This window comes from Calypte anna, chromosome Z (genome assembly GCF_003957555.1).
Source record: "Calypte anna isolate BGI_N300 chromosome Z, bCalAnn1_v1.p, whole genome shotgun sequence".
Classification (NCBI taxonomy): domain Eukaryota; kingdom Metazoa; phylum Chordata; class Aves; order Apodiformes; family Trochilidae; genus Calypte; species Calypte anna.
In genome coordinates, this window is record NC_044274.1 from 19,068,085 (window position 1) to 19,087,991 (window position 19,907).

The following is a 19,907-nucleotide window of genomic DNA, read 5'->3' on the forward strand; positions in this document are numbered from 1 at the left end:
ACCCAGTTATATCCACCTTTTATCCTGGTGTACCTTGGTCATGTCCCTCTCCAGGAATGTGTCTCAGTTTCTTGTCTACTAAATTGTGCCCAACTCCTGCCCCAGACTCTTCCTCTGTCACCAATATGTCACCCTTGAAAAATGCCAACTCTAGCACAGAATGTGAGTATGGAATTTTTTCTTTTCATATATTATGTACTAGACAAAAGCAATATAGAGGCTCAGTTGGGTAACAAAGAGTAAGTATTCAAAACTGACCATAAAGTAAATTGTAGAAAGCAGAGTTTATATAACAATAAACATGCAACTTGCAAAAGAATGAAGGTAATATACTGATACTAAAACACATTTCCATATAGAGACAGCTTATGCAGCAATTTACAATTTTAACCTCTGGCTGGATTATGCAAGCCCTTTAAAGATGGCACTCAAATTACCAGTAGCTTAATAAGCCACAGTTAAAGTACATACAAAATTTGACTTGATGTTTACATTCACTAGCCATCTGATCCACCATCAAGGCACTTTCCTTGTTAGAATGTCTGTCCCTGTGTCCCATGCTTCTGCTTACCTAGATGCATGTATCAGCACAGTAACATCTGGTGACCAGTAACCTTGACTATAGACTTATTATCCCCAAATAAAAACACTTGGTTACTAGACAATCCATCACTGACTGTATCCAAGCGTCAGGCTATACGTGACAGCGTAAACAAGACTGGTGCATTAAAATAACACAGCGAGGTGACTGAATCCACTGATGAATGTGCTTCGGCATGAAGAAAAGCGACCAGCGTTACCCATTTCACCACTGCAGAGAATGCTGACCCCACACACTGCCTGTTCTGGGGGCAGATGGTGTAGAGGACACCTCAGTCTGTGTAGGAGGATGTTGGGAGCTCTCCAGCTCTCTGCAGACACTTGTGCCATACGTATTTTCATCTCTTGTTACAGAAGTGCGCTTCTGCAGAGTATCTGTGACTTTATTGCATATATCCCCTTCAAAGTTGCCTTTGCAAATAAACACAAACACTGGCTAAGGCTGCATTCTGGGAGGTTCTTAATGCCCACCCTCCCTCTGCACTAAAATTAAGAGAGGGTGGGAAGAGGACAACCACTGAGATCTGGCCCCTAGCCATTACTTTTAGATTTGTTCATAGTAACTCTCATGGCCTTAAAAATGCACATGTGTGCATTGTCAGCACTGCTTTTGTTTTTAGAAATGGCTCAGATAGCACAAGTAACACAGAAGGAAGAGCAGTGAAAGGAGACAGACATATGTATTTTAGCTTAAGTTTTTTTTTTTTAACTGATCCTTTCACTTTTGAAGAAGAGAAGTGGGAATTTGTGAGCCCAATGCAAGACACTTAAATTTTACCCTTCTCCAGACTTACGCACTTTTTGTCTCCGCTCTACTGCAGTTTTCTGGATCAAGACCTAACGTGAAGACTGTGGTGCTGGCTGTAATTCCCAAATTGCTGTTTCATGAGAAAAAGATTCAACAATTTTGTTATAAACTGTTCCTGAATAACATTAAAGCAAATTCTGGAATTTAAAATGACTATAGGTATCCATCCCAGCAAACAGACAAGAGGTTACAGGGGATTAATGTAAGTTTTACAATCCATCAGGCAGGAGAACTTTTTAACATACTTACAGGAATGTAAGCAAGTAACAGTTAATCTCAATTACAACAACTGTCTCAAGAAGAAGAGTATGCGTAGGTCCATTTAATGCACATAAATTAGAATTTATTTTGCTGACTCAATTTGAGAGTCTTCAGATCCCACCAGGAAATCAGCACCATAGCAGGATATAGTGATGTGGCTTTCTGATGTTCAAGACCTGGCACTAATTCAACGAGTTCCATTACTTTAGTCAAATGAGCATAGTGATTGCCATGTATTGCACACTCTGATAAAAGTTTTAACCATCTGGTGGTGCTCATTATTTACAGTCAAAGCTGATGCTGCAAACTTCACCCCAGACATGGGGCTACTCCAGTGACCAGGAATGTAAGCCCTTATATGTATGCTCTTTCCTCTTCCCAGGGCCAAAGTTTTTTTCCAGTCTTGATAATCAGCTTTTTGTTAGGCTGCTGTAGCAGATGGGTACACAGTTATCACAAACACTCCAGAATGAAGTTTAGAAAAAATTTTGCTCTGCTCTGCCAGGTTAGGGCTTAACAGGCAGTGTAGTTTACTACACTAGGGTATATGAAACATAACCCTAACACTTTCAAAACAGTGGGAGTGGGTATTTCTAGACTAATTAACCTGAAAGCAAGCCAACACACCCCAGAAACAATCCCAACAACTTTGTCTTCTGATAGAACCACTATAACAGAACTATGGAGGTAAATATGTTCACTTTTCTTGTGAGCTAGCCTGCACTTTGGTGATGTTTCAAACATGTTAATAATGGAAAACTACTTCATATTTTTTCCCTTCCTGACAGCAAAGTAAAAGGGTCTCTAAAACCCTCTTTCATCTCTACCTGAAAAAATCCAGTCCAGGAAATCAAGATGGACATGAAAGTGTCAGTACTAAAGTGTGATTTTGTTGTAGTAATGCCTTTATTTTATAAAATGCACTTTAGTTACTGGGAGTGGGAGGGAGCTTTTGCTTTAATTACTATGTTAGGGCCCAATTCAGAGAATTTCAGCAGATTGCTATAACTACATTAACAGACACTCTAAAACCTGTATGCAGCTGCTTGATACAATTAGATTATGATCTAAAATACACAATCCAGTTAAACCCTGAACACTCCATGATAAAATATTTGGCACATAGGTTTGTGAACAAACAGTAAACCTGTTACTTGTATTTATTGTGGATTCTACGAACAGTTCACCCACCAGTGTCTCCTGCTTAGTCTTTACTATTGTAGCCCTAGATAAATGTCCAAGCCTGACTCTGTCAGACAGAGAGAATTCTCTCTAGGACACACTCCTGTACCATTTGTGAGTTTACTATCACTGGCCCAAAACCAACAGAGATAGATGCCAGAAGTGACAGGACAGAACCGGGTAGGACAGATCTTTAAAATGAGAATCTCTTGATGCTGCTTGTTCAGTGTTGGAAATGGTCTGGTCCATGATTAACAGCAACAGAGAACAAAATCACTTTACACAACAGAAAGATAAAGAGCAACTTCAGGAACCATGGAATAACTGAAGTCCCTCAAATAAGACATGGGCTATCAAAAGTAAGCATCACTGGATCACAACAAATTATTAAAAAAAAAAAATCAGCAGCATGTTTTTGAGAACTTATGGGCCCCTGACACAATATTCAGTCTAGGTAGCCAGGTTGTGGCCCATGGTATTTCAGAGATAAGCAGGAGGTGGATTAGATGAAGAGCAGTTATAACAAGCACACACACTTGTTATACTGCTCAATTTTCCCTTTTACTTTCAGTTTCTACAGTCACTATGAAGTTTGCATAGAGAAGGTGAGCCATCCCCAAGTATAGTAATGCTATTGTTTTCCAAGAGGAATGTGTTCTGACAAAGGAATGTTGCTTCCACCTCTGAAAAATGCACGTCTCTGATGCCTTGTGACAGCACAGTTTTCATTATGCTGTTGGCATCTGGGAGAGAGTTTGAAAGTGCTGAGATGGAATGCAGAGGAAGGGGACTGATTCGAAGAGAGGAGCAGTAGTAAGCTGCAACATAGCCTTTTAGTTTTTAAAAAAGTGCCCAGATACTAGAAATACTGTTGGGAGAAAGGAACTGTGGAATACTGAAATGTTGTTAAAGATTCTGAATTCTTTATCAGTTTTGAACAGTTCAGACTTCAAGAGTCTAATGGAATCTAATGGATTTACTCTATCACTGAATTTCTTTGTAAAAAATGCAGAAGACATGTGAAAGTTTGTATGTATGCCTGTCCTTCAGTGCAAGCTGGCACACAAGGATAAGGGAAATTGAAATGATACTGACACTTGCCTTTCCAAAGCAACTGCTTTGCAGAACAGCAGCACCAGAGGTCAGAGAACAAAAAACGTTTTGGGTGGTCTTAAATACATAGTTCTTTTGCTAAAGGAGAAATAAAACCCTTCTTTCATTCTCACAACACGGCATTTAGTGTTTTGAATTAAGGTTTCATTAGTGTCAGATCAAGAAGCTAACTAGACTAAGTTAAGGTTAAAATAAGTATCTACAAGAGTGCCATAAAATTTCTGGTTATTACTGGAGAAGGGATTATTTTAATGTAATTTCATTTTTCCTTAAATCCTGGAAGAGACAGTCCTCAAGAAATGTATCTTCTTCAATAAAATGCAAACTGCACAAAGAGGGAAAAAGTGAGGCACACAAGTAAGGTAAGGAATTTTAACAATCATGAAAACATTATTTGTGGCTCATGATTGCTAATAGATACATACCACCAGTAATATTCAAATCCAGGGTGTACGTTCTGTTTTTTTCCTTCTGAGTGCTCCAATGACTTCAATGCTTTGTTTTTTTGCTGCTTACAGTTCCAAGGAGGTCTGTGGCATTAGCAGTGAGGCTACAGCACACTAATTATTGTAGACAATCAGGAAGAAGGTCATATTCCCTTTCTCCAGAGCAGTTAGAAAAGTATTAAAAACTTAACTCCTTACTTGCTTCTCAAGCTGTTTACAGCAAAGATGCTCTTATTAAACAAAGGTAATATTACCAGAGGCATGGTATCTCAGTGATTTGGGTACAAAATGTTTAAATAACTGTTAATCTGTGTTTTCACTTAAGATTTTTTTAAACTCTTGAGTGTGACACTGAACTGCTGTGCATCAAGTTGCAAGGCACATTTTAGACCAAATTACTATAAAGTTCATGTGCATGCATATCTAAATGTAGGCAGAATATCAATTACTATAGTAGCACTCAGAGTCAAGCAATCATGGTGCTTTCTTATTTGCACACCATAGCAAGTTCTGTTTAATTTTTAGTTTTTAAACAACGATGAACATGATTTGCGTGTCTGGTAAGCTGAAAACTGAGACACCGGGCAAGTCAAAATTCAGAAAGTCAATCAAGAGACTGAAAAGTACATGATACGAGTACTCTTCCACGTTAGAATACTAAGCTTCAACCTTACTTTTGCACAGAGATGCTCCAGGCAACTAAAGCCAAATTTTTAGGCTTGTATACCATCACGAATCAAAGTATTTCTCCTAGGAGGTCTACTGGCTGATGTAATTAATTCAAACTTGCCATTTTCAATCATGTGTAATTCCGATATGACAAGACACAAAAAACCCAAGGTAGCTTAAAAGCTTGTTCAGCTATCCAGCCATAAGATTTTATGTAGTGCATAAAAGTAAGTCTTCAGAAGGTCTGGATTGTGAACTTTCCACAAAAACACAGTCCTTATTGTACTTCATCAAATGACTCTTCACATAATTTCAGTATTTCTATCTGCATTCAGATAAAAATACCTAGCTTAATTTACCAGACATACAGGCGGAAGTGTGAATAGGCACTAATGATGGCCTAAGGAGAGCCAGTCTCTTCTCTTACTGAGGCATATAGCCGCCTTGTCTCACAGTTTGTGGGAGGTAACTTTTTGGCATTTCCTCAACTGATGGTGGATTTCCTTCCTCTGTTCCAGGTCTCACAGCTTGTCCTTCAGCACTTCCCTGTAAAACGTCTGACGGAGCATCTTCCTGGGTATTTTCTTCCAGCCCAAGGCCCAATGGCTGAGAACTCTGACCTGAGATCTGCACTTGTGCAAATCCAACAAGATCTCCCTCATTAGCAGGAACAACTTCCTTTGTTCTCTCAAAGCATGGCCTGTCTATGTTGGCTTCATTCTGACCACCATTTTGTCTGAAATACTGCTGCCTCTGTGTTGCATCATCACCTCCTCCAGCATGATCCTCTGATCTCTCTTCTGAATCGAGCAGTGGCTGAGTTGACTCAGACCTTGAAAAGACTTGTACAGGTGTCTGGTCTCTGTAGCCATTAAGTACTACAGTTGAATACTGCACAGTGCTTGATGTGTTTTGTGTAGTTTCACCTTCATCGCTGTCAGAGACACTTTGCCTAGGAGAAGACATGCATGAGGATCCTCCAATACCACTGCTGTGCCCTTCTGAAGTACTTTTTTCCTTTTTAAGCAAATCAAAGGGTTTTAGATCTTGATCTGAAAAAGACTTCTTGTCATCAGCTTCTATTTCTACAACGCTTACATCTGTAAAGCTGCCTTCTGGGTACATCTGATCTTTGGAATTAAAGTTATGCTGAAAGAAAGAGATGGATATTGCCTAAGACAAAGATTATGTTAAAAATCAAAAATGCCAATAAATATCTTAATTCTTATGCTGCAATTGTTTCAAGTTTCTTCATGTTAGTTGTCTTCTTGCTAAGTTTGACATTATTGCTAAATTATCTGATATGAAATGAAGGTCATACCTTTGTTTCCAATACAAAGTCTTAATTATGCATCTATTATAAATCCTAGTGAATAGGCAAGCTTTGCTCTAATTTTAATAATTAGGAGCTGTAGCATAGAACCATATGCTGTGCAGCCCAGGAATATTCTATATTGAGGTCACACATACATTACTTCCAATCATGTATTAAACAAAATGGCACCTCTTCATACAAGTTAGCCATAGTTTACTGAACAGAATTTGCAATGATGTTCACCCCACACAGGGCATAATTTTTTCTGCCATCTTCACATCTGTGAGCAACTTTTAAAGCTTTCTCTCGCATTCATGACTTCTCTGTGCAAACAGTTTTGCTTGGAAGACTTCGAAGATCATCAAGTCCAAGCCTTTTGCAGGGTTTTAAGAATGAGAGTAGCGAATTCTGTTTACTTAGTTCTGATTTCCCATGACTGAATAAAATAATTAAGACTTGACCCTCCAAATAGTAAACAGAATATAAAATATTATTCACAATGTTACAGCATGCTCTAAACTGTGAATTTGTGCTAAGGACCATGTATTTCTAATGATAAACCTACTGATGCAATAGGTTTCTATTGTATAACATTGGGTAATATTCTACTGTATAACAATGTCATGAAACTTAACATCCAGGGTTTTTTCCCCCAAGATGCATCTGTGCAAAAATACAGAAGACTCTCACGGGTTAATTTATCTGAAGCCTTGTAGACTAGGAAGCAGAAGTGTAGACAGGATGCAGAAAGATGAGCATTACCTTAGCTGGAACTTGAGGAGACCACTGAGCAATGTTACTCTTGGATGGATCTGGGACAATAGGCCAGATATGCTTTTTAATTCTGTAAAGGATTAAAACCAATAAAATTACAAGATGCACTCACCAGATTCCCGTGTTGATAGCAAGTATTGCATAATCCAAGATATCACTCCCTTACACAGCAATTTTGCTAGTCTTTATTTCCAAATGGGAATGCTTCCTGCACTTTACTCCTTTGTAGGAAGCTGCACTACTTAGCAAAACACAGAACTGCACTTATAACTTCTCCACGCATTAGATGCAGCCATCCAACATTAGGCAAACCAACAAATGGTAATGATTAATGAGGAATTTTCAAATTTTTAGCACTCTAGAATCTATAGAGCAATTACTTAGGTAAAGTCTATGATTCACGTCATGATAAAAATACACCTATGTTTAAGACAACTATGATTACCACAGCTGTCAAAATCTAAGCAAACTTCACAACTAAAGTGAAAATACTCAAATAAAACTTAAGAGTTCAGGGATACAAAAGATGAGCAAGATTAAAGATCTAGTAACTGTTACTTAATAATAAAAGCTTCTGTAGCTAAATCACCACCAACCAAACTAACTTTGAAACTTTTGACACATCTAACCTGCTTTTTATTAACAGGCTTGTCTGTAGAGTAACTATGAAGGACATCACAAGATGGGCTTTTCAACTGACATCCATTAAAAACTGATTTTAAGAGTAGCAGGCAGGTCAAAAGGGCACAAAATATTATCTCTAATTAGAAACAGCTAGCTCACTGGAGAAATAGAAGAAGGTCTAACCCTTGCCAGGAAACACACTTCAGCAATAAGCTCTCAGCTAAAGCCACAGACAAGAGTTCTGAGGTAGAGGAAGAAGGAGGCAACAGGATGTTTCCAAGCAGATAGTAAAAAGGCACTGAGGGTATGCAAAGTAGACAGACAAGATGTCTCCTTAATTTTTTTTGGCTGTAAAACTTCAACAGCTGAAGTACAGTGAGCAAACAGATCTGTCCTTCACAAATATGAACCATCATTCTGCTTCTCAAATGGTGACTATGGAAACAACACAGACAGTATATTCTGATAAAACCAAACAACTCTAATCCTGACCAACTCTAGCAAGAGAAGCAGGAACTTCCTCATAGAATTAAGACATGGAACATTTAGTTTGTGTGCTAATCACTAGCAGAAAAAAATTAGCATCAGAAGAGACACTGATTTTTTTAAGGAGGACACTAAAACATTTATCATCAATCAATTCATGTGTGTTTTACCTTCCTTTCCTGATCTAACTTCAGAATATTTACTTGTTTGCATTGAATTATTGCCATCTATTATACCCAGAAATACCAGAAGCATGAAAGAAACACTTAATTTATACTTACAAGTCACGTTTGTTGAAGCAAAACAAAACTCCAAGGAGCACAATCAACAGGAATGCTAGACACACAGGTACAACTATGGCTTCAATTTCTCCTTTCCCTGAAAAGAACAAAAGAAGCTGTTATAGACCTCTCTGGCATTTAAGGAATTCAGCAGAATAGATTCTCAAAGCGACAGGGAGAATCTGAAAGAGAATACATTCACAGCACTCAGTCTTAAGCTTCATCTTCAGAAGAAACTTTTCATCTTATGAAAAGAGCCTGTGGCTGAAAACACGAAAAACTGTCCCTGCATTTTAATGCCTTGCATCAACAGAAAATGCAGATTGCTCTAGAAGATGCAAAACTGACAGATCAAGTGATTTTACAGTTTGGGCACACATGAGAGTAACATCTACGTGAATTCATTTTTGGTACAGATGTTTCAGTGGCCTACTGCCTGCCATAACAACATCATGGTCAAGTCAGTACTGTAAGCATGACCACTTGTTATCCATAGTTTATGCTGCTCATCAGACTACCCTCTGCTTGCAAACACTTAAGGTTGCAATACTGCTATGTATGCCTTCCCATGTTACAAACGTTCTTACATAAACCTTACAGAATGCTCAGGGAAGAGCAATACCGAACAGAAAAAAAAAAGCTCATAAATCTAAATAAGTGCTTGCCACAACTCAGTTCAGTTAATATTGTTATTCTTACATTACAAGATAGGAAGCACTCTTCAAAGCTGAACATACTAAACTCTTCAAAATGGGTCTCTGTAGAGAACTGTAGCAAACCTTAATAGTGGTATGAATGAGAATGCAGAACCTGAGGAAGGGTTTTAAGAATTACATGTGCTGACCTAGATTAGCAGATAAAGATTGCAGCACAGCTCTGCAGTTTCAAGACAACCACAGCAGGACAGTAAGGGTCAGCCTATCTTCCGATTAAACCAAAGGCTCTGGACTCTGTAAGACCAGGGTAGGAGCCATCAGACACCAGAAGAGAAAACAAAGGTACTGGAGAAAATCCTAGTAATTCACACAAAGATGGGTGAAGAATACTACAAAGCATACTACAACCTAAATCAAAAGTATACACAAAACATATCTGAAACCAGAATGTTTGCCAAGATAAAACGGAAATCCAGCAGACCTGCAGAGGATAGCTCTGTTGTTCTCTATGGAAACAGAAAAAATCCTGACTAAACTACATATTTGAGTTGGAGTACTGAATATCACAACTATGTGAGTATGACTGCAACTGAAATAAATACTTTTAAATAAAGTAACTTTCCTCTCCTATCAGATCTTGCAATGAGCCTTGTTAAACTGCTGCAACATTACTTCGTACTTCTACTAATTGTACCACTCTTACCAAATTTTTGTGTAGTAAAGGTAAAATCAGGACCACTCCTGCCTCCTTCATCAGTGTATGCCATCATCCGCACAGTATACAGTGTGTCACTGGTCAGAGAAGAAAGGGTATACTCTGTCTTGGAAGGATCCACTGTCACAGCTGAAGAGAAAAAAAAAATTATACTACTTTTCTGTACAACTCACTAGATGTCCCACAAACACACAGTAGCATTAGAACACTAGGTCTTCAAATATACAGGATAGTTCTAGTAGAATACATGGCTGTATGGAAAATGCAGCAGATAAAGAAAGACTACAAACTTGTACAAGAAATACTAAGATTCATTTGTTTCTGTTTGAGTGCTTCAACAGAGCCTCTTTCTTGATGGCAACCTATAGTTATTTCCTGTGGGCATTCTTCCCCGGAATGTAACTACGAACTAAACTAGTAGAAAATTGAGGCTTAAAGGTCTCTAATAAGCAGAATACATGGCTAACCAGAAACAACTTGTTATTCATTGGAAAAAACATGGTTATCTAGAAATGAAAAGTATGGTAGGCATAAATTATTGGGACTTCCAACTCAAGCAAATCTATTAAAAAAAACCCCAACTTTTTCAATACTGCTAGCTTCCTGTGTTATGCCTGCCGGTCATACACACTACCAAGAGCTAAAATGCACTTCAAATAATATACTGATCTAGGGATTCAGGAGAATTAAAAATCCATCCCTCCTTTTTTAAAGACTTTACCATGGATAAACACAGTCAAATCCTTCACATTTTTAATGATCTAGCTTCATCTTGCTATACCATCACCTCACCCTGCATTTAGACAGAAAGATGGGGCTATAACGCCTGCAAAATCAGCTTTCAGAAACTAAACTCAGTATCCTGTTATACACAAGTTGGATGTTCTTAATTTCATATTACAGACTTTCTGTATGGTATGGAGGAGAGCTATGCCTTAGACATCAGCTTTATGCCATCAAAACAGACTTTCAGACACACTCAACTCTGTATTTTGGTTTTGAGAAGATGTATTAGGAAGAGGGCAGATGGTATACTTCAGCGTCACAAAGCACTTCTCGGCTTTCTCTTACCCGTTTCGTTTCCATCGACTGTTTTGTAAAATATGGTGTAACTTCTGATAAATCCATTTTGTTCATCCACTGTGAGATGGTTCCATGTCAAAACAGCTTCAGCTTTTCCAACCTTTTTTGTCTGAACAGTTGGTCCTTTTGAAGGACCTGCAATGGGAGATTAAGATTAATTTCTGTTGGCCACGTTTACATCTACAGAAGCAGAGTATTAATGATCACTGAATTGCTACTGTACAAAAACTTCAATGGAAAAGACATGCAAACTCATCTGCAAAGCATGGTTTTCAGACAACATAGCAACTCCAAAGATGTTTTAAAAGAGAAACCGGGAAAAAATACACAGAAAACACTAATTGGCAGATCACATGAAAGCTTCAACTGAATTTCCTTAGTCTTGGCTTCATACTTGAACTTTAAAATAAATCAGCATAGAAATATTGCTACAGCAGTAAAACACCACCCATGCCAAATAATGTGACTGACAAAAAATGCAGTCCAAATTAAAGCAAAGATATTATTACTTTTAAGCAGGAAAGTCAGTTCATGTTCTCCAAGCTGACATTATACTTACGATCCTGCTGAAGGTAAGCCTTCACAGACTGTCCAGTTCCCTGACCATCACCATACAGAGCGTACACAGTTATCAAGTAACACTTGAATGGCTTTATATCACCTAATAAAAAGAATTTAAAACATATTTTTTCAATGACAGTTGAAATCCTCATTCTCCTTCTCATATACTTCTAATACAGCATTTTGGGTTTTGGCAGTTTTATTAAAATCACCTGTATCTATATAATGCAGCAGACTAATTTTTTTAGAGCTTATTGATATACTGTTTCAAAATACTAACTAAAGAAACAATATAATGATTCACATTCAAATGCTAAATTTAATAATTTCTATTTTAAATAAAATGCCTTTTTCATCGGCACCGAATCCCAAAGTTCCTGATTTGATACACTGGTCATAAATTGTAAGACTGATAAGACAAAGAACTGTAAAACTGATAATTTTCATTACTTGAACTGAAAGAGGGATCAGAGAATCTGGTTTTGCAGGAAGTCAGTCTTTTCACTATTTTAATGGTTTCCAAGAACAAGACAACTAAAACCAAAATGCAGGTAAAACCCTTGATGGCATATAACAAGCATTTCAAAATGCAAGATTAAACAGTTTCATATTTGACAAAAATATACAGATACTTCCACATCCATGATAAAGTAAGAAAAGCCCACAGCGCTATCCCAGACTCCTGTGCTACAATAAAATTCTAGTCAGCATGAGTTTCCTTTGATCATACTTATTAAATTTTTAGAGTCTTCTACAAAATATTTGTAAATTTACAAGCTTTTAAATACCTTTTAAATAAGCGCCTTGAACATTTCCTGGTTCAATCTGCCATTCTATGATGCAGTCCGAGCTATTGGACACTAGACACCATTCAATCACATATTTAAGAACATAACTGTTAGGAGAAGTCCATCCTACCCATAACTTGCCATCCTTAGGTAGTGTTCTAACATTCCTCACAGGAGCTATGATGAAAGAAAACAGAAAAATGATATGTATCGGCAGTTCTCCCACTAGATATTAATAATAATAGCTATTTTATCAAATATGGATACTTTGGGTTTACTGCAATGGTGACAATTTGACAGAAGCTGAGTAAATGTAAAAGCCATTTTCTGAATTTGGAAGCTTACATCTGAATCTCCATATCAGAGATACAAAATCAGCAGTATTAGGCTACTTAAAAACTGGACATTAGACTCAGCTTCTCTGTTGTCAAAGACAGGAAATGCCTTACTGCACTTTCAAAAGAAAAATTATTTTGCAGAGAGAAATCAAACCCCGGAATACTTTAAATTCCCATTCTAATACACATACTCACATACCTTATCAAGGAGTTTTGACTGCAATTCTGCTGTTTGAAACATACCCCTCATTATTTCATCTAACAGTCTTAAAACCTCTGGCACTCCCCTGGTGTTTAGACTAAAAGCAGCATCTGTCTTATTTTATAAGCATCTGTCATACCTATTTTTTGCTTCCTGTCCTGATTCTAATTGTCTAAGAGGAGGCAACAGGTAAGGAGAAACCAGTGTTGCTATTACTCCTGCACAATGAAACAAACATAAGCCAAGGTAATACAGTAGATAATAAAGCAACCAGTCAGGGTACTAAAAATATGGGAGAGTGAGACTGAGACAAGAGAAGAAAGGGTGGGGGAGAAGAGGTGATCAGAAAGCAGAAGAACAATGGTCTGGCAGTATATTAATGAAGTAAAGGACAACTGGTTCCCCAGCCCTTTGATTTTTAAAAAAGCAAACAGTGATAGAGGTCCCATTACTGGAACTGTTTGAGAGCAGGTTGGATGGATCTTCGAGCGACCTCTTCTAGTGGGAGGCATCTCTGCACAGGCAGAGGGCTTGGAACTAGATGAGCTTTAACATCCCTTTCCAACCCAAGCCATTTTATGAAAACAAAAATGTCAGCTATGCTAAGAAACAAAACAGTAAGTAATCAATTTACAACAAAGGCCATGCAGATGCATTTGAAAGAGACATTATTAGGACACTAACCTTTTGAATTACTTGCTGGGATAAGTAAAACTGATGGAGGGGATGCCCCAGCTCCATTATGGGCAATAACAGTCACTTCGTAAGTTCCATTTGGCAGCTTTAATGTAAGGTTGGTGGTCTTGACATTGTATTTCTCTGGTGGACTGGAGACAAATGATTTAGCTCTGACAATTACTTCATACTGCAAGATTACTCCATTGGCTTCAAATGGCTGCAAGGCCTGTCAGAAACACATCTTTCATTAGACTGATACTGAACAAATTTTTATTGTCTTTAATGCATAATAGAGAAAACTGAGAGCAAGACAAGTCATGTAGATCAAACAGTTGCGTATTTTGGGAAAGCGCAAATAACACACTTTCTTTTCTGTTAAGCAGGAACTTCCAGAACTATTTCTGGTATGAATCCTGTTTTTCTTGAATTGGGATCCAACCTGGTAGTTTATTAGAAGTTGTTCTGTAAAGACTGCAGAGCATATCTTGATAATACTTGCATTTTCTATAACTTTACAACACAATGACATAAAATGAATCTCACATATTAAGCTGTGTTGAACCTGAATGCAAAATAGCCCAAGTAGTTTTCTTCTATTACACTTGGAAAAATACTTGTTGCTGTGTTACACAGCAAACCACTGTGCTTCTGTGTACTAGTAGTAATTTTCAGATACCTTAGGAGAAAACTGTTGAAACTTTAATGTAGCACTCATTTTCCATTTCTAATGTCAATGTCAGTGACATGTGACACATGAATTACATCAGAAAATGATATTGTAGTAATATATGCATAAATTCACACAGCCATCTAGTAGAAGGGAAAAATTATTTTAGAAAGACAGCTATATCAAAAAATGTGACAAAGTTCACAGACCAAAGAAAAGCAGGAGATGGAATTGATCATAATTACAATCACTTTTTAGTTTTGGACTAATCAGCCAAGTAGACACAGCAGCCTACTGCATGCAAATGTGCAGTGCTGTATTTACGAAGTTTGTCCTCTGGAACTTCTATATATTTAATGCAATTTGCAGGTGTTACAGAAGTTTTAGGACACTGCAGAAGGCACAGCGCAAAGGTTAACTTTTGTAAACCAGATGTTCAAGTGAAATGCCCAGTCCACAGATTGCTTAAGCACAGCACATCAGGAATCTAAGTGAATTCCATATGCTCTGGATCATGGATGTATGTCAGTTAGCTGATGGCTTTTTACATCTGTACTTTTCATTTTTCATAATTATTATAACAATACTAAAATTACTTCTCATAGCAATAAAACCTCTACTATCCCAGCTATCTACCCAAGTAGCTGAGGCAAACTTTGCTACTTGAAAGCTTATTTCTTTAAATGAATGCTCAACTCCTGCAGCTTATCATATTGCTTTACCTTCCACATCAGATGCACAGTCCAGTAACCTGGTGAGTGAGATGCATCAATGATCCTCCATACAGGTGGTCCTTTAGATGGTTCTAATGAAAGAAACAATGCTTAATAGTGGAAATATATTTATTTATTTTGTTTTCTTATTTATTTAATGTATTTTATTTAACTAATCCTTAGACTATCACTACATACCTATAATTTCTAAAAAAACTACTTTATTTTTAATAAAAGCAGATATAAAAGAGCTTTGTTAGTTCCTCAAATAAAATTATAGCTTGGTGTGTTAACTGAACAATTGCATAGAAGAACACCAGTTCTCTTCTAAATGTGCAGTATCATAATAACTAAGAGTCACCATGCTAAGCATATGTAATGATGGGCTGAAGATAACAGTGGTAAGTGAGGTATGACCAAACCTCTATCATGCAGCCTGAGACCAGAAGCAAAGTCCTGCATGTCTGTATGTTACAAATTTTGCTATGGTCTGTAGCTGCCAACAGTCTCCCTACCCCCCAGTATCAAGTCACCTAAAAAAGAAAAGCACAGAGAGGTTAACAGGGCGACAGATTTCTCCTGCCAGAATGCCCCATGTTTCCTATATTCGTTCATATGAAACAGAAGCAATTGTCCATGTTGCCTAATATAGATCATCAATGCAACATGACCTGCCTCATGTTAATTTTTTACTAAAGTATCTTTGTTCTGAGGCTAAAATAAGATATGGGTACTTAATCACTCATAGCAGTATTTTTCCAAAGCCAGTCACCACAGCAGAACAGCACCTCAGTCTAAACTGGCACTAAGTCCTAAAATCCTCATTGCTTAGGTTTAGACAGGAGCCACAGAATACAAAACCATACTGTCACAATGAGTTGAAAAGAGGGGACTCAAATATTGAAAGAGTATTTTAGACTATCACCCCCACCTCCCCTAAAGAAGGTAAATTTTGCATAGAGGTGAAGCAATGTCATTATGTACACATAAATTCCATTTTGTTTTAACAAGTAGGGTATATACTACAATATTTTTCTTACTTCTCCAGTATAAAAATACATGTGAATTCAATCAAGACTCACTACTGGGGACTAAAATTAGGATAAAGGACTTCTGATCCAGTGCAAATTGCAGTTTGCAGTTAATCTGCAAACACAAAGTGAAATCTGTATTAGTCTAACTCTGTTTAGAAATGCTGCACTAAACAGGCTGATCAAGAAATGTGCACCTTGAAAGGCCCTAAGGAATAAGCAGGGAATTATATAGAAAGGAGACTTTTTAAAAAGAGTTCAAACAGGAAAGGCTGAAGCTATTTAACACACACTTGGAAACATTAGGCTAACTTATAAGCTAAACAGACATCACAAATCATTTGTGGTAGCTGGAGGCAAGAATAGGTTCCCTCAGGCACACAACCAGAAGGTCCATTCATTGACTCCATGTGGGGTAGGATCAGTATAGCCTAGAAACAAAGCCAATCTTGCAGTCTAGCAAAGTAGAAATGTAATGGATGCAGGACCAAAACACAGTAGTTTCACTTCTCACAACCCTAGAACTGGAAGAGTTTCTAACTGATAGTCACCAAGCTCCTGGAAAAACAAGACACGAAAACCCCACAGAATTTAATTCCCTTTAAAGTCAGAAATCACAGAGTGATTCCCAATGCTGCTGCTGATTATTCATGAGGAAGCCAAACAAGCTTTAAAATAAGTCCCTTTGAGTGTGATTAACAAATTCTAGGATCTCCAAAAACCATAGTGGATATTGCTGCAATATACACAACTATGCAACAAAACTGCTCTGCTGGTCACAGTCAAGTCTAGTCTACCCTTGGCGACAGCCACTATCTGGAAGTACAAAGTAGATGTTTTCTGGTAAGGATCAGGTAGTAAAACAATTGCCAAGACTTCACATTTGCCAGAATCCTTGTATTAATTTGTCTGTCCACTGCAGTAAACCACAATAAAAACGTTTCTATAAATATATTTTCAACAAAAGGCAGACTAAGGACAATCTCCATCTTTCACTGGATGTGGCAGGAAATACAGTGACAAAGGACAAGGAAAAGGCTGAGGTACTTAATGTCTTCTTTACTTCAGTCTTTAGTACAGCTGCTACCCAAGGCTTGGATGCATTTATGATTCACTAGGTAAAAAACTGGCTGGATGGTCAGGGCCAAACGGTCATGGTCCCACAACTGGTGTTCTCCAGGGCTCCAAACTGGAGCCAGTTCTGTTAAACGTCTTTATCAATTATCTGGACAAGGTAAGAGTGCAGCCTCAGTAAGTTTGCAGATGACACCAAGCTGGGTGGGAATCTTGATCTGCTTGAGGGAAGGAAGTCTCTAGAGAGGAATCTGGACAGGCTTGATTGATGGGCCAAGGCCAGGTTTAACAGATTTAACAAGGATAAGTGTCAGCCCCCACCTTGACTGTGTTCAGTTTTGGGCCCTCACTACAAGAAGGACACACTGGAACATGTTCAAAGAAAGGCAAGAAAGCTGGTAAAGGGTCTTGTACATGAGTCTTGTAAGGACAACCTGAGGAAACTGCAGTAGTTCAGTCTGGAGAAAAGGAGGCTGAGGGGAGAGCATATCAGACTCTCCAACTATCTGAAAACATGCTGTAGTGAGACGGGTGTTGGGTCTTTTCTCCCAGGTGACAAGTGACGGGATGGCCCCAAATTGCACAAAGGGAGGCTTAGTTTTGATATTAGGAAAAAATTTTTCACTGAAAAGGGCTATTGACCATTGGAACTGGCTGCTTAGGGAGTCACCATCCCTGGAGGTATTTACAAGGACATGTAGGTATGGTGCTTGAGGACATGGTTTGGTGGTGGACTTCACAGAGCTGGGTTAACAATTCAAATTGATGAACTTAACAATTCAAATGGAAAAAGAGGGGAAGGAAAGAGGGGAAGGAAAGAAGAGGGGAAGGAAAGAGGGGAAGGAAAGAGGGGAAGGAAAGAGGGGAAGGAAAGAAGAGGGGAAGGAAAGAAGAGGGGAAGGAAAGAAGAGGGGAAGGAAAGAAGAGGGGAAGGAAAGAAGAGGGGAAGGAAAGAAGAGGGGAAGGAAAGAAGAGGGGAAGGAAAGAAGAGGGGAAGGAAAGAAGAGGGGAAGGAAAGAAGAGGGGAAGGAAAGAAGAGGGGAAGGAAAGAAGAGGGGAAGGAAAGAAGAGGGGAAGGAAAGAAGAGGGGAAGGAAAGAGGGGAAAAAAAAGGAAAAAGGAAAAAAGGAAAAAAAAGGAAAAAAAGGAAAAAAAGGAAAAAAGGAAAAAAAGGAAAAAAAGGAAAAAAGGAAAAAAGGAAAAAGGAAAAAGGAAAAAAAAGGAAAAAAAGGAAAAAAAGGAAAAAAAGGAAAAAAGGAAAAAAAGGAAAAAAAGGAAAAAAAGGAAAAAAAGGAAAAAGAAAAAAAGGAAAAAAGGAAAAAAGGAAAAAAGGAAAAAAGGAAAAAGGAAAAAAAGGAAAAAAGGAAAAAAAGGAAAAAAAGGAAAAAAGGAAAAAAAGGAAAAAAAGGAAAAAAAGGAAAAAAAGGAAAAAAAGGAAAAAAAGGAAAAAAAGGAAAAAAAGGAAAAAAAGGAAAAAAGGAAAAAAAGGAAAAAAAAGGAAAAAAAGGAAAAAGGAAAAAAAGGAAAAAAAGGAAAAAAGGAAAAAAAAGGAAAAAAAGGAAAAAAAGGAAAAAAGGAAAAAAAGGAAAAAAAGGAAAAAAAGGAAAAAAAGGAAAAAAAGGAAAAAAAGGAAAAAAAGGAAAAAAAGGAAAAAGGAAAAAAGGAAAAAAGGAAAAAAAGGAAAAAAAGGAAAAAAAGGAAAAAAGGAAAAAAGGGAAAAAAGGAAAAAGAAAAAAAGCTCAGTTACAGAGAATATGATTTACGCTCAACTAGTGGTTTTGGCGTAACTCTGTGGCAGGAGGCACAGCCTCAGTACTTAAGTATAGACTTGAAGGAGAGCCTCTCCAGTGGGGAAATACTGCAATGACTGCCAGAAGCTGTGAAATATATTAAATTTATATTGCAGCCAGTTGCTGTTACATTAATGACATATTTCAAGCAACATGAGCTCATGCTCAACTGGAAGCAATCAGTGAGGTTAGAATGCACCACGTAGAATGCAGCTGACACAGATCTCAGGAGACTCCAAGTGCAGTAAGAGTCTCAATGCCACTGGCCTTAAGAACAGGAGTGAGTGGAGGACAACACAGCACACCTGCATACAAGTCAATGGAAACAATGTCATAACAGCTGTCTGGAACCTCACAAGGAGCTGAAAGGCCAGACAAGTAGATGAGCTGGTAGTAAAGCTGCTGAACAGACACTTTCTGACACCCAGGATTTGTTCAACCAAACAGTGAAGACTGACTCTTTACTGAGGCTCTTAGGCAGGTTTTTTGTTTTTATGGCTGGTTGGGTTTTTTGTGTTTTTTTTTTTTTGAGGACTGTGAACTTAAAGCTCAACCTAGTGGTTTGCTATGTTTTGTGTATCTTTAGTAATTGGTTTATTTATACTTTGAAGCTGTATAAATCCTGCTTGCAAAGTCCTTTTGTGCAAGACTAAAAATTATCCAGATATAGCAACAGCTGAGAGCAGCAAGTTTTCCTCATTACACCATGATAGCAGCAATTCCATGTACACTCAAAGCACACTACAAGTTCAGACCTACAAGATGACAACTCCAATTATTGTGTCACGATAAGGGGATACTTTAAAGAAACAGTGGCTTCTGTGGTTAAATAACCAAAAGAAAACCATTTTCCATATACTTAAGTCTTGCTTAAAGTCACCAGTTAATAGATGAGATTCCTACTTATGCCTCCCACAGTGACAACCACATCAGTAATGGGCAGCAAAACTACTGATTACCATGCACAAAATATGATAACAAGTGTGGGTACAAGACAGCACAGAGGCTGTAAGTGAGCTGAGAAGTAAAAAGTTCTGTAGATACAGAGTATCT

General features: G+C 37.8%; 1 protein-coding gene across 7 annotated transcripts in view; it reads right to left on the reverse strand.

Annotated features, from left to right (window-relative positions):
• Positions 1 to 265: 265 nt before the first annotated feature.
• Positions 266 to 19,907, reverse strand: part of IL6ST (interleukin 6 signal transducer) — a 34,278-nt gene continuing 14,636 nt past the window's right edge. For 5 of the 7 annotated variants that reach the window (XM_030468026.1, XM_030468024.1, XM_030468027.1 and 2 more), the window contains exons 8-16: positions 14,970 to 15,052; positions 13,587 to 13,806; positions 12,363 to 12,539; positions 11,573 to 11,674; positions 11,002 to 11,148; positions 9,919 to 10,059; positions 8,560 to 8,656; positions 7,157 to 7,238; positions 266 to 6,228 (exon numbers count right to left, since the gene is read on the reverse strand). In XM_030468026.1, coding sequence (XP_030323886.1) covers positions 5,503 to 6,228; positions 7,157 to 7,238; positions 8,560 to 8,656; positions 9,919 to 10,059; positions 11,002 to 11,148; positions 11,573 to 11,674; positions 12,363 to 12,539; positions 13,587 to 13,806; positions 14,970 to 15,052 — 1,775 coding nt within the window. In that variant the 3' untranslated portion in view covers positions 266 to 5,502. Of the gene's footprint in view, positions 6,229 to 7,156; positions 7,239 to 8,559; positions 8,657 to 9,918; positions 10,060 to 11,001; positions 11,149 to 11,572; positions 11,675 to 12,362; positions 12,540 to 13,586; positions 13,807 to 14,969; positions 15,053 to 19,907 lie in introns of those variants that run through there. The other 2 variants (XM_030468029.1, XM_030468030.1) reach the window with 2 other exon arrangements.